Source organism: Lissotriton vulgaris, chromosome 6 (assembly GCF_964263255.1).
Source record: "Lissotriton vulgaris chromosome 6, aLisVul1.2, whole genome shotgun sequence".
Lineage (NCBI taxonomy): Eukaryota > Metazoa > Chordata > Amphibia > Caudata > Salamandridae > Lissotriton > Lissotriton vulgaris.
The window spans coordinates 1,714,532,784-1,714,547,671 of NC_141694.1; the positions used below are offsets into that span (position 1 = coordinate 1,714,532,784).

General features: G+C 45.1%; 1 protein-coding gene across 1 annotated transcript in view; it reads right to left on the bottom strand.

Annotated features, from left to right (window-relative positions):
- Positions 1–14,888, bottom strand: part of RAB3GAP2 (RAB3 GTPase activating non-catalytic protein subunit 2) — a 684,945-nt gene that overhangs the window by 466,910 nt on the left and 203,147 nt on the right. Inside the window, exon 9 of the mRNA XM_086927924.1 lies at positions 7,921–8,019. Coding sequence (XP_086784050.1) covers positions 7,921–8,019 — 99 coding nt within the window. The remainder of the gene's footprint in view (positions 1–7,920; positions 8,020–14,888) is intronic.

The following is a 14,888-nucleotide window of genomic DNA, read 5'->3' on the forward strand; positions in this document are numbered from 1 at the left end:
AGAGACCTCCCTAGTGACATAAAGAGAGTAGAGAGGATACTACAGAAAGAAATGTACACAATAACAGCATTCAGGAGGTGATGGGAGGCAAGAGAGAGTCTATTGTGTAATGTGTATGAGGAACATCACTTTGGTATCTGCAACAACCAATCACGACTCAAGGGGGGGGGGGGGGGGGGGGGGGAGACAGTCCAGGGAATGGGGTCTGTGGTCAGCCACCCCTTGAAGGATTTATTTATTTTATTTATCTATTTAAAAAGTTTAGTTGTATATCGCGGACATGACCCTACAGGGTATCAGAGCACTTTACAGAGAATTGCGACACACATAAGGGGAGACAATTGTGGCGAAACAGTGCCAATAGACAAACATAGAACAGGTACGAGCGTCATAATAGTGGAGGGTATCAGAACCGTAGCATTGCAAGATATCATAAGAAAGCAGAGGAGCATGACACAGAAGGCAGCAGAACATGTAAGTAGAATACAACAAGAAGAGCCATTGTGACAATAGATGAGGAGGAGCTGACCGTAGGGCAAAGAGGACCTGCCAGATCTAGGCTGATAAGACAAAAGACCGAGGCTAAACATCTAAAGGATTGGAATGGTAAGTCATCAGGGGGAGGGGTGGAATCAGTCAAAAAGCTTCTGTACATATGCTCCCCAAAGCGAAATGCCCCCGCACCACAGCGCCCGATAGAAGCAGTCGACATACTTACAATGTTCAATAAAGAAAATCCTGACACTAAGCACAATCTTATTTTTGTATTTATTATTTATGCTGGACTTTCAACAGTCATACAGATCACGAATTTCTCCATGTCAGAGAGTAGTAGCTCATCCAATTCTGTTTTTTTTACTTTGCTTGATAGTGCTTGTAGTCTTTCATTAAACAAAACTAGAGGTACCAAAATGCAAAGTAAAGGTCAGAACTGGTTGAGAGGATCTGCATCGCACACAGGACGACCTGGAAACTTTGTTTTGAAATAAAAGACATGCACAGAAAAATCTGACATTTTGAACATCCAAATAAAGATGTGTTTGTCTAAAGGCCCATTTGGCAGGTATAGAGGTCGGGCTGGCGGTTGAGGTGCGTAGGTGAACACTTGCCCTGCAGAAAGTGGGCAGCTCTCACTGTTATATTTTTCAGGCCCTGTATACAGGCTGCTTATGGATATTGGGAAGTAATACAAATGTCATAACACCACATGAACCTGTGAGAGCAAACTGTATATCACCTCACCTCTTCATAGCTGCCAAGTGACTCACTTGAAGTTTAGCTATGGGACTATTACATTTTGAGATTCTAATTCTCCATGCACTGCTTATACCCTTTAATATAAATAACATTTACAATCACACTTATAAAATCGCAAATGACATGATTTGTGAGAACACAGCGCATGTTAGAGTGGAGAGTTATAATTAATGTAGTGTGGCTACCGAGATGAATACACTTTGTATGGAGGTGCGCGAGGTATAGTAATATGAAATAGATTCTTAAATTATAAATTAAAGGTATAAGTATACGTTTAGAAACGGAAATGTTTGTGTAGTTTAAGTTTGGTTTGCAGTTAAAGAATAAATAAAGTCACATTAATTAAAATGTATAAATTTAAGGTATAACTATAACTTTCAAATTTGTAATGTTAGTGTATTTTAAGTTTGGTTTACATAGAAAGAATACCTGAAGTTTCCTACCAATAACAAAGGTTTTACCTTTGATTTTTTCATTGAATTTATACGGTTCTGCATTTTTGTTTATGAAAAATGTGTTTGAAATCGTAGTGTACTGTCATTGAGTGCAGTGTTATTAAGTGGAGTGTGGTGCAGTAGAGTGGAGAAGAGTGTCGTACAGTCTACTGTCATAGACTGTAGTGTCACAGAATTGAGTAGAGTGAAGTGTGGTTGCTTATAGTGGAATAACTCCAGTGTAGACTGGAGTGTTGTAGAATATCGTAGAGTGGAATGGCGTAGCATATAGTGCTGTTAAATAGTGCAGTAGTGTGTGGTATAGTATAGTGATGTGGAGTGCACTAGAATGGAGAGGAGTAGCATATAGTCGAGTAAAGTGTTATAAATTGAAGTGGAATCGTGTACAGTACATTGGAGTGTCGTGTTGAAGAGTGCTGACATTAAGGCCATAGAGTACAACATGTATGTGATTATGGATGTAGGCAGCTACTGATAATGGTCATAGGGGGAAGTTGCTTTGTGACAAATTTTAACTCACTTGCTTATATATTTTGTTTTTAAGATAGCTAGGTGTATTATGTTTAGGGTGACAGGCTCCCAGCAAATTGTGGTGGTGGAAAAATTTCACCCTGCGGCATCGGAAGGCGGGGAGGGAACACTGTTGGATGGGTTGGGAAGAACTGTTGGGGACTGACAACCAACATAACATAACGCGTGTATTTGTAAAGCGCACGTGTCACCCAAGGGTCTCAAGGCGCTGAATAACAGATGTATATTTTTACCCAACTCAATGGTTCTCATTTTATCGACCTCAGATGGATGAAAGGCTGAGTGGACCCGCCGTGATTAGAACCTGTGACCATGAGGTCACACTGGCCCCTACAGTTGATACATTAGTCCTCTGCACCACCAGGCACAGCTGTTCCTTTCGCTGCAACATGGTTGAATGCCAAGGGTGTATTGCACACAGACCCGGGATGGTGCAGCTTAGTTAAGGTAAGATATTACCTGCCAAATGATGGATCGTGCTGGTATCCTGAGGCAGGGGGTGCATATAGTTGCTCTCCTGGAATGTCGATAGCATGGATTGTAAAATTAAAAGAGGTGTAATCTATGAATACCTCAGGCAACATGCTCCAGACCTGGTGTTACTCCAAGAGACCTGCCTGAGAGGAAACAACTCTAAAGTGCTAAAGAGAGAGCCTATCATCTGCTACATCATGTAGGATACTTCTCTTGAGCTGGGGGAGTTGCTGTGTTGCTGAAAAGAAACTTACCTTTGTAGGTGATGAAAGTCACAGGAGATGACATGGGGCGATATGCATTAGTAATTGGTAGGTGGAACAGAATGACACTGACAATCAGTACAGTGTACTGCCTCATACCCCCCCCCCCCCCCCACCCCCACACTTCCTACAGGCAGCAGGTCTAGCTAGACTGGTGACTCATCTATAGCTTACTGAGGGTCATTAATGCTAGGGGGTGACTTCAACCTGGTTATGGACGAAACAGTTGATTGACTTCGACAAAGGGACAGTGGGGGAAGCTTGCAACTTGAACAATTTGTATAGACATACAACCTGATGGACGTGTGGAGGATGTGTAACCCCTCTCTGCGGCATTACACACTCTACTCAGGGACGCACAAAACATACTCACCCCTGGGCTATATATTAATGCAAGGGTCATACATGTCCCATATCCTACAGGTGCGATTCTCAGCCAGAGAGATATCAGACAACTCACCGCTAAATGAAGACTGGGTAGAAGTAAATGAGAGCACTTCAAACTCTGGAAACTAGAAGCCTGGTTACTGAAGCAAGAGGGAGTAGTGGAGGAATTGTGACACAGCACTGGCAACTACTTTTGGGAAAATTAACTCTCAGTATGGTCGCAGATGGAGATGTGGGAGGCTTATAAAACAGTCCTAGGAGGGCAGGCAATATCCTTAGTGGAAGCCAAATGCGAAACTAATGCAACACATTGAGAATAACCTTCTTTAACTCGAAAAACTCAATGTGTTGCATCCCACTGAACACTTATGACACCACTGAGAACTTGCCCAATGGGAATACCATGAGATGGCAACTAACAAAGTCAGTAACCATCATGCAGACTGCATTGTAGACTATATGAAGTTGGCAATAAGGTAAGGAAACTATTGGCATGCCTGAGTAAGAGAGGAAAAGGCAAGATGGGTGGTGGGAGGGATCCAAACAGAGAGAGATGGGACCATAATAGGTAATGCTTGTATTACAGAGGAGTTCACTTGCCATTACTCACACTCCTACACATCGGCACTGAGTAGTACCACAGAGAAGATACTGGTCTCCCTCCCAGACATTCTGCTCCCCCGGCTCTCCAAAGCCGACAAAGCGGCACTCGATGCCCCTCTGATGCAGCAGAGAAAGAGGAGGCCATAAAAACCCTACAGTATGGCAAGGCCCTTGGTACTAGCGGGCTACCGATCTAGGTGTTCAAATGGCAGGCAAACAAATGAACCAATGCTCTTTCAACAGGCCTGTCTCTCTCCTGAATGTTAATAATAATATTCTTGCAAAAGTATTAATCGTTCGACATACATAATCACAACCCTCATATATCCTGACCGGTCTGGCTTTATGCCGGGTAGGAGTACCAGGTTGAATTTTCGTTAGCTACACAGCTGTCTTGCTCAGACTGCCAATGTAGTGTCACTGGCAGCAGTAGTGTCATTGGATGCGTCAAATGCATTTCAATCCATTGAATGACTATCTATTCAAAGTGCTAGAGATGATTAATCTAGGTCCGTGCTACTTGAGATAGGTGCAATAACTGATTAGTGACCCACTAGCGTGTATCAAAGTCAAAGACAACATCTCCGCTACGACCACACCACAGATTCCCGACCCCAACCACCTAGAATGCATCCTTCTCAACACCCGCTCGGTCCACAGGCACGCCATTGACCTTTGGAACCTACTAGACACCATCTCTCCTGACGTCGCCTTCCTAACGGAAACTTGGATGAACGCTTCCTCCGCCCCTGACATCGCCATCGCTATCCCTGATGACTATAAGATCACACGCAAGGACCGCACCGACCATACAGGAGGAGGAATCGCTATCGTCCATAAGAAATCCATCCGCATCTCTACCAGCTCCGACGCCAACCTCGCTAACTCCGAACACCTTCACTTCCAGATCCACATCGACCCCAAGACAACCCTTAGAGGCACCCTCCTCTACAGACCACCAGGACCCCGCGCAAAATTCAGTGAAGACATCACGGACTTCATCACCCCACACGCGCTCCCCTCCAAAGACTACATCCTTCTGGGAGACCTCAACTTCCACCTTGAAAAGATCAACGACCGCAACACCGCCACCCTCTTAGACAACCTCGCCAACCTCGGACTTAAACAACTGGTCACTTCCCCCACCCACATCGCAGGTCACACACTCGACCCCATCTTCACCTCCAGCAACCATGTCTCCTTCAGCCACACTACGGATCTCCTCTGGACTGACCACAGCTGCGTTCACTTCACCTACAACAAGCCGAAACCCATCATCCACCTCCAACCAACTCTACAAAGAAACTGGAACAAAATCACCACGGAGCAGATCTCCACATCGCTCCTTCAAACCTCCCCAGCCCTCTCTTCTAACGCCAACGAAGCCGCCTCCAACCTCACCCTTTGGTTATCCAACACCGCCGACACCTTAGCACCACTGAAAAAACGTCAACACAAACTTGGCAACAAGAAGGCCTCATGGTTCAACGATGACCTCAAGAAGTCCAAGAAACTGTGCCGCTCCCTTGAAAAGGCCTGGAAAAAAGACCCATCTACCAGCAACAAGGACGCCTTCAAAAGCGTCATCCGCACTCACCACCAACTGATCCGAAAAGCCAAGAAAACAGCATTCAAGGATCGACTTGACAACAACGCCCACAACAGCAAGGAACTTTTCAACATCGTCAAGGAATTTTCCAACCCCTCGGCCAACTCCAACGACATCACCCCCTCTCAAACCCTCTGCGACTCCCTAGCCTCTTTTTTCCACAACAAGATTGCTGACATCCACACAGCTTTGACAACCAACCCGGAAGCCAACCCACCCTATCATCTGCTGACCATCTTCCCCCCGTTAACACCCTTAACGCCTGGAACCCAATCTCCACTGAGGACACCATCCGCCTGATGAATTCCATCCACTCAGGATCCCCCACAGACCCATGCCCCCACCACATCTTCAACAAAGCAGACTCCGTCATAGCTCCGCACCTCCGAGACGTCATCAACTGCTCCTTCAACTCCGCTACCTTCCCAGAAGACTGGAAACACGCTGAACTCACCGCCCTTCTGAAAAAACCAACAGCAGACCCCACCGAACTCAAAAACTACCGCCCCATCTCGCTTCTTCCATTCCCGGCCAAAGTCATCGAGAAAGCTGTCAACAACCAGCTCGCCGCCTTCCTCGAAGCCAACAAATCACTCGACCCTTCACAATCTGGCTTCCGAGCCAAACACAGCACTGAGACCGCCCTCATCGCAGCAACTGACGACATTCGAACTCTACTGGACAATGGAGACACAGTCGCCCTCATCCTCCTCGACCTCTCTGCAGTCTTCGACACAGTCTGCCACAGCACCCTTTTACAACGCCTCAGAAACATCGGAATCCAAGGAAAAGCACTTGATTGGATCACCTCGTTCCTCACCGGAAGAACCCAGAGAGTCCGCCTCCCACCATTCAAGGCCGAGGCTTCTGAAATCATCTGCGGCGTACCACAAGGATCCTCACTCAGCCCCACCCTCTTCAACGTATACATGAGCCCCCTCGCGGCCATCGCCCGCCAACACAACCTCAACATCATCTCTTACGCGGATGACACTCAACTGATCCTATCTCTCACCAAGGACCCCAGCACCGCCAAAACTAAACTACACGAAGGAATGAAAGAAGTCGCCGAATGGATGAAACAAAGCCGTCTGAAACTGAACTCAGACAAAACAGAAGTCCTCATCTTAGGTAAATCCCCCTCTGCATGGGACGACTCCTGGTGGCCGGAAGCCCTCGGAAATGCACCCATCCCGACAGACCACGCACGGAACCTTGGCATCATCCTGGATTCTTCACTTTCAATGAACAGACAAGTCAGCGCCGTATCCTCTTCCTGCTTTAACATTCTTCGCATGCTCAGAAAAACATTTCGCTGGATCCCCTCCGAAACAAGGAAAACAGTCACCCACGCTCTAGTCACGAGCCGACTGGACTACGGAAACACCCTCTACGCAGGTACCACCGCTAAACTCCAGAAGAAACTACAACGAATCCAAAACGCCTCAGCCAGGCTCATATTAGACATCCCACGCAACGAACACATCTCTGGTCACCTTAAAGACCTCCACTGGCTACCCGTCAATAAGAGGATCACTTTCCGACTGCTTACCCACGCACACAAATCACTCTACGACATCGGACCAGATTGCCTCAACTCTCGACTGTCCTTCTACACCCCCTCCCGCCAACTTCGCTCTTCCAGACAAGCCTTTGCCACTGTATCTCGCATCAACAAGACCACCATGGGAGGCAGATCCTTTTCATACCTGGCTGCCAAGACATGGAACTCACTCCCCGCTTACCTTCGCCTCACCCAGAATCACCTAGCGTTCAGAAAGCAGCTTAAAACATGGATATTTGACAAATAATCCTCCTCCCCTTCCTAAGCGCCTTGAAACCCTCTGGGTATGTAGTGCGCTATACAAATTTTCTGACTTGACTTGACTTGACAATAACGAATATTCAAGTACGTTTCCTCTCCATATGGGTACTAGACAGGGATGCATACTGTTTGCTCTGACGATACAACCACTGGCATGCTGGGAGAGAGCTGATACACTGATTCAGGGTCTGCAATGGACATCAGGCTGGACGGAGAAAATCTGCCTCTATGCGGACGACATTCTGCTGTACAACTCTGACCCAGAACTCTCTTTTGACAGGATAATGCAGTCCTTACATGCATAAGCTGGTAGAAATCAGTGATTTACACTCCCACAAACTGAACGCCATCCCAGCACGAGGGTCTTATGATTTAAAATGCAATTTGATGAAAGATGTGTTCAGAATCATGAATGCAAATTGTAAGAAGCACTGTAACAGGTATTAATATGCTCACTTCCTTATACCAAATGTAAAAAAGATGAGATGAAAAAAATCTGAGAGATTAAGTACTCACCAATGCTGACATGGTCAACAATACTGTCAACATCCTGCAGACCCCACTTCTTGTACGCCAGCGGTGGAGGCTGGACATTCTCACTGCCAGATGCTGCAGCTGCAGAAGGAATTTACCAATGGTCAAACAATAAGAACAATGAAAATAATGTTCAAGCTCAAAGAACAAGGAAAATATTGATTCACTGTGGCTAAGAACTGCATAGCTCACTCGAAATTTGAGTTAAGCTGACACACTGACTTTATTTTGCTCTTTTGAGCAAAATCATTCTTGCTAATAAGCATGTGTTTCTCATTGAACATATTTGTGCCCACAATATCTACTTGTAACAAAATCCCTCGATGAAATAGTCAAGGACTGTGTAGTGCGTCTATGATGATTGGCAATATATCCATTTAATTTCACTCAAAATTATATAAAAATCCCATATAAAATTATCACTAGCTTAAGTTGGAGTTCCTCTGAGAAATAGTGCAAACCTACTTCTTCAGAGTGTACAGATTCTGGGTGAAATTTCTCAAGAAAGAGCTGCAGTGCCCCTGTAACACATGCGGGTTAGTATGAAAAATGTACTTGGAAGAATCATCATATAATGTCAAAGGATAAAAGGAGGCAATAACATCAAAAGACAAAGTGACGTGGTAACTTATTAGAGAGCATGTAGAAAAATTATTTCAAATGCTTCTCTTACGATTCTGTCTTCCTACTCTAAAGTCTGGCAGTTCCAAGAATTGGACGAGGCGGCCTCACTCCGGTAGTGTGACATGCTTCATTATAGGCCCCCTTGCCTCGTGTGTATTTCGGAGCTGCCACACACCCTCCTATTTAATGACAGGGGCTCACTTTTGGATTAAATATCAGCTCCTGACCAATAGCGGATCAGTGCACGATCATTTACATGTGCGCTGAGTAAAAAACAAGTCAATCTAACTACAGGTGTGTTTTGACACACTCCTCATTACGGCAGTCATTTCTGCTCCTTATAAATCCCTGCATTTGCATCTAACCCTTTTACTAGCGGTCTGTTTGATTGGAAAGGGTAGGATCACTAAGGGCGCCTCTCCTTGAGGTAGTAAGTGTATGATTGCATACTACCCAGTACAATAGACAGGGCACTTTTGAAATGAAGGGTTATCCTTCCCCTCATGACATAGAGAAAGGGCTAATAAGATCGTACTGCACTTTTGAGTCCAATCATGTGTATCTAAGGTGCCACTGTTAAGTATATCCCTCAGTCTTTGACAATAAGAGAAGCCCAACCTGAAAAGACCATGAGGCAAAGTGCCCCCCGGTTCTAGCTAAAGTTAAAACCTGCGGAGAAATGTGCATGTGTGTTCTATTCATGTGTGTCCTTGTCGCCTGTGTACGCACGCAGAATGTGAATGTGTGATGTGTCAAATGTGCCACTATTGTATGTTAATGTATCTTCATGTTTTTAAATCCGTACCGCAGGATTTATATGCGGTCTGTAATGTGCAATACACGTTATATACCTGTCTACCCTAATGTCACTGCTATTTTCGACTTTTTTTCCACATCAGGTGTCATTACCTGGTGACTTCTATAAACATTTTTACTCCCTCACTTTAATATAGGAATCTATACGTAAGCCCTGACAAATGCCAAATGCCTATTTAGGCTGTCTAAGGGGAGAAACAGGTTGGCACCTCAGAGGTATGCAAGGGCCATAGCACCCACTAATACGCTCTGAGAATACTTTATGGTATTTTTAATAAGACCTAGAGTACCACCTAAATAAAGAGATACTTTGCGGTTTACTCTAAGGTATTTTTAACAGCATAAACTGGATTCCAGTGATCTATCCAGAAAAAAAAGGAAAATCCTACTTACCCAGTATGCATCTGTTCTTGGCATGTAGAGCTGTAGATTCACATGCTTTGCATAAGCCTGCCATCTAGTGTTGGGTCTGGATGTTTGCACTTTGTTTTTATTCAAAGATGTCTATTCCAGTCACAGGTAGGTGACTCCTCCTTTTGGTGATAGTGCGCATGGGCATCGATTCCATTTTAAGATTGTTTTCCGGCATAGGGTGAGAATGGAGTTAGTAAGATTAGAATAGAGATGTCCATGTGTATGTACCTAAGAAAGATAATACTGCAACAGGTATAGGTACCCGGGGAGATGGGTGGGCACATGTGAATCTACAGCTCTACATGCCAAAAATCAATGCATACTGGGTAAGTAGCATTTTCCGTTCGAGGGATGCGAGCTGCAGATCACATGCTTTGCATGGACTATACAGCAGTAATCTTCCAAAAGCAACAAAGAGTTGTTTAGTCTTACAAAAAGGTTTTGTCCTTTCTATTTAATAAGAGTAATGATCTTTCCACATCGAATGTGAGTAAGGCTCATTCTTTCACTGAATCCGGTTGAGGAAAGAACACAGGCAACTCGACAGATTGGTTGATGTGGAAGGAGATACTACTTTGGGTAAGAACTTAGGGTTAGTATGAAGAACCACTTTTTTGTGGTGTATTTGTAAAAGTGTTTCTTCTAAGGTTAGTGCCTGAAGCTCACCCACTTTCATAAATGATGTAATTGCAGAAGGGTGGACCCATCAATCTAGTGAGAACAATATTAGGATTCCACACTGGAACAGGTGGAAGTCTTGGGTGAATAACTCTTTTGAGTCCTTCCATAAAGGCCTTAATAACAGGCACTCTGAAAAGAGACAGATGTTGTCTATTTTAAAGGTATGCGGCTATTGCAGCGAGATGTAAGTGTATGCTAAATTTGAGTATTCTAAATGCAGTAAATAGCAAATGATGTTTTGAACTGAAGCATCAAGGGGGTTGATGTGGTTGTATTATGGTAAATAACAAATCGCTTCCATTTTGAAGCATAGCAAACTCTTGTAGTAGGACGCTTAGCCTCTTAAATAATGTTCATACAGTCTGGCAGAAGATTGAGATAGCCAAACTCTATGACTTCAGGTGCCAGATCGCTAGGTTGAGATGTCTGTGATCTGGGTGTGTTCTCTCTCCGCGGCACTGTGTGAGGAGATTGGATGTGAGATGTCGTTTTTGATGAGGAACTACTGAGAGCTCCAACAGGGTGGTGAACCAAGATTGACTGGCCCATGTGGGAGCTATTAGGATTAGTGTGAGAGTCAATTGCCTTAGCTTCCGAACCACTAGTGGAATGAGTGGGCGAGGTGGAAAAGGGTAGGCAAATATCCCGGACTAGTTGATCCATCGTGCATTGCCCTTGGACAATGGGTATGGATACCTGGAGGCGAAGCTTGGGCATTTTGCATTTTGGTGTGTGGATAACAGATCTATGTCTAGGAAGGCCCACATCTGAAAGAACAGGAGGAGAACTTGAGGGTGGAGTTACCACTCATGAATCTGTTGTCTCTGCCTGCTGAGCAGTCTGCAATTCCATTGTCTACTCCCGGAAGGTGTTCTGCAAGGAGATAAGATTTTGTGACGTATGGCCCACCTCCAAATGTCCTGTGCAAGTTGTGGCAGCTGGAGAGAATGTCCCCCCCCCCCCCCTGTTTCTGAATATAATACATGACTGTCATGTTGTCTGTACGCATCATGACAACTTTGCCTACAAGGTGAACTTGAAATGCTTTGAGCACTAGAAATACTGCTAGTACCTCTAAGTGATTGATGTGGAACTGCTTTTGCTGTTGACTCCACGGGCTCTGAACTATGTGAGTATGGAGATGAGATCCCTAATCAGTGAGCGATGCATCTGCTGTTAGCACTGTCTGTGGAACTTGGTCAATGAAGGGCCGCCCCTTGTAAAGTTTTTATGGATTCCACCACTGCAGAGACAGATGAGTGCAGCCGTCCACCAACACTAGATCTGATAACTGACTCTGAGACTGATTCCACTGACGAGCTAAGCATTCCTGAAGGGGATGCATTTGAAGTCTTGCACAGGGAACTATTAAGATGCAAGACGCCATAATTCCCGGTAACTGCATGAATACCAGAGCTGACAATGAGTGGTGAGGCTGGAACTGGGAAATTAGAGACTGAATGTGGCGGATTCTGGCTGGATTGGGACAGGCTAGAGCTTTTTGTGTATTGAGAGTGGCTCCTAAGTACGTTTGCTTATTGGTGGGTTGGAAATGGGACTTGGACAAATTTACTGTGAATCTGAGATCGTGAAGCATCTGTAATGTTCTGTGAGTGCGTTGGAGACAGTTTGCTTGTGAGCTGGCTTTGATAAGCCAGTCGTCTAAGTATGGGAAGACGTGAATGTGTGGTCTTCGCAAATGAGCTGCGACTACTGCCAGACATTTGGTGAACACTCTGAGAGCAGTTATGACTCCGAAAGGAAGCACTTTGAACTGATAATGTTGTCCCGCCACCACAAACCTAAGGTGTTTGCGATGAGCGGGATGTATTGGAATATGGAAGCAGGTGTCCTTTAAATCTAAAGTATACAGAAATTCGCCTTGCTGAAGGAATGGGAGCACTTGTTGGAGTGTTATCATGTGAAAATGGTCTGATTGGATGTACAGATTTAGGTCTCTCAGGTCTAGAATAGGCCTGAGAGCGCCGTCCTTTTTGGGTATTAGAAATTTTAGGGAGTATACGCCGGCCCCTAGATACTGTAGTGGGACTGGCTCTATAGCTCCTTTTTCCAATAATGAGAGAACTTCTTGTTTGAGAAGGTCTTGATGCTCTTGGTACATGTTTTATGATCTTGGAGGAATGTTTGGGGGAGTGGCGGTAAGTTCCAGGCAATCACCATATTGGATAACTTGTAGAACCCATCTGTCTGAAGTTATTGTATTCCAGACAGCTAGAAATTGGGAGAGACGTCCCCCGACAGGAGTGGGATGGTCGGGGTACAGGAAGGAAGTCACCGTTTGTTGTTTGCAGGGGAAGTATTTGTTGAGTTGCCTCTACCTCTTCCCTTGCCGTTATTACCTCTAAATCCTCCTCTAAAGTAACCTCTTAAAGAGGGCGACTGATCATTGCCTTTTTAAGAGGAGATGGGATTTTCTGGGGATATGTTCTTTGGGCCCCCAACCCCCTGTAAAAGGAACAGTGAGGGGAGCCCTGATTGGAAGGAAGCTGCAAAGCCCCCATGGCCTTCGCAACCTCTGTATCTTTCCTCATCTTCTCTAAAGAAGTATCTACTGTAGGCCCGTAGAGGTGCTCCTTATCAAAGGGCTGATTTAAAATAGAGGCTTGGACCTCGGGTTCAAACCTAGAAATTCTGAGCCAAGTATGGCTCTGTAACAGAACGCTAGTGTTAACTGCGCAAACTGCGGTATCAGCTGCGTCTAAAGCGCACCTAATGGATGTGTTGGAAATTAATTTCCCTTCTTGAATTAGGTCACTAGTATTACTCTCGCAAGAATGTTATTAATTTTTCTAGCTCGTCATAATGAGCCCGGTCATATCGAGCTAAAAGAGCTTGGGTATTTGCAATTCGCCATTGATAGGCTGCTTGCTCAGCTACTCTTTTGCCAGAGGCATCTATGAGTTTGGACTCCTTATCAGGAGGAGAGGCATCTCCTGTGGTCTGTGAGTTTGCTCTTTTGCGAGCGTTAGAGACTACCATGGAATCTAATGGAATCTGGCCCCTGATGTAGATAGGTTCAGTAGGTGCCCCCTTATACTTCTTGTCTACTCTGGGTGTGACAATCCTTGCACGCACAGGGCCTTTAAAAATCTCGTCTGGATGTTTAAGTATTCCCTTGAGCATAGGTAGTGTTTGTGTTGCTCTTTGAAAGGAACTTAAAGTCTTAAAGAGAAAATCCTCTTCAAGGGCCTCCTTATGAAGTTGTACCACAGGATTCTAAGCAGCCCTATTGAGTACCTCAATCTTGCTGTATGTTTCGATGCCGAGACGGAAGGCTGGGGTTCAAAACCTTTTCTCAGTGCCGACCTTGGCCCAAAGGCAGAAGAAAGACCGGAGCCTTATTCTTCAGTAAGCATTAGGGTAGGGGAGTATCAGTACTCACTGTATTCTGACCCGGTGTTGCTTGCTCTTTCGTGTCAGAGTCGGCTTCGGACACAGAGATGTGTTCCTCCTCCTCTTTGGCTCCTTGTGCGTGGAATTCTTCCTGGTCGGAATCTTCTCCGAAGATGTTCGGTGCGGATCCGCTTTGTTGCTGCATTTCGTGACGCCGAGCCCGACGGTCACGGAGCCTCTTCTTAGATCGAATTGATCAGCACGCATCGCAGTCCTGTTCGTGTGCAAGTCGGTGCGACACCCAGGACAGAATTTAAATGGAGTCCGTTCCGTCGACAGCTAGCGGGCCCAACGCGGGTAGGCCCAACGGCCCTCCACGAATCTTCCGATGGAAGACTTTGAATGGAAACAATATGCGGAAAATGGTAAACGCGATTGAGAAACAATACCGTTGAGAGTAGTGGATTACACACCGAGGGGAACCCGAGAAACGGTGACAAACCGGAGCGCAGCGATTCACGTCCAAACCCGATGGCGGAAAAAAACAATGGAGTCGCTGCCCATGTGCACTATTACCGAAAGGAGGAGTCACATACCTTGTGACTGGAAAAGACTTCTTCGAAGAAAAACAAAGTGCAAACATCCGGACCCAACACTAGATGGCAGGCTTATGCAAAGATCACATGCCTCGAACATACATTTCTACAAACCCCCTCAAGACAGCCCAAGTTGAAGTTGAGTTCGCCCTGGTAGTATAACTTAAGCAGGGTGGGACTAGGTGGCCTATGATTAAGCATTTCACATTAGTAAGCCCACATCTTCCAATTCTTGGAATTGCCAGACTTAGAGTAGGCAAATAGTAGAAGGGAGACAGAATCGCAAGAGAAGCATTTGAAATAATGTTTCTAAATGCTTCTTAACAGGTTACCACGTAACTTTGTGTTTTGATATTCATTTAATACACATTAACAAAGACAAATCTGATCAGAGATTTACTTACGCAAGCCCAGGAGTCCAAAAAGTCTTTAATATTTAGACTTTTCCAGATACAAAAACAATGT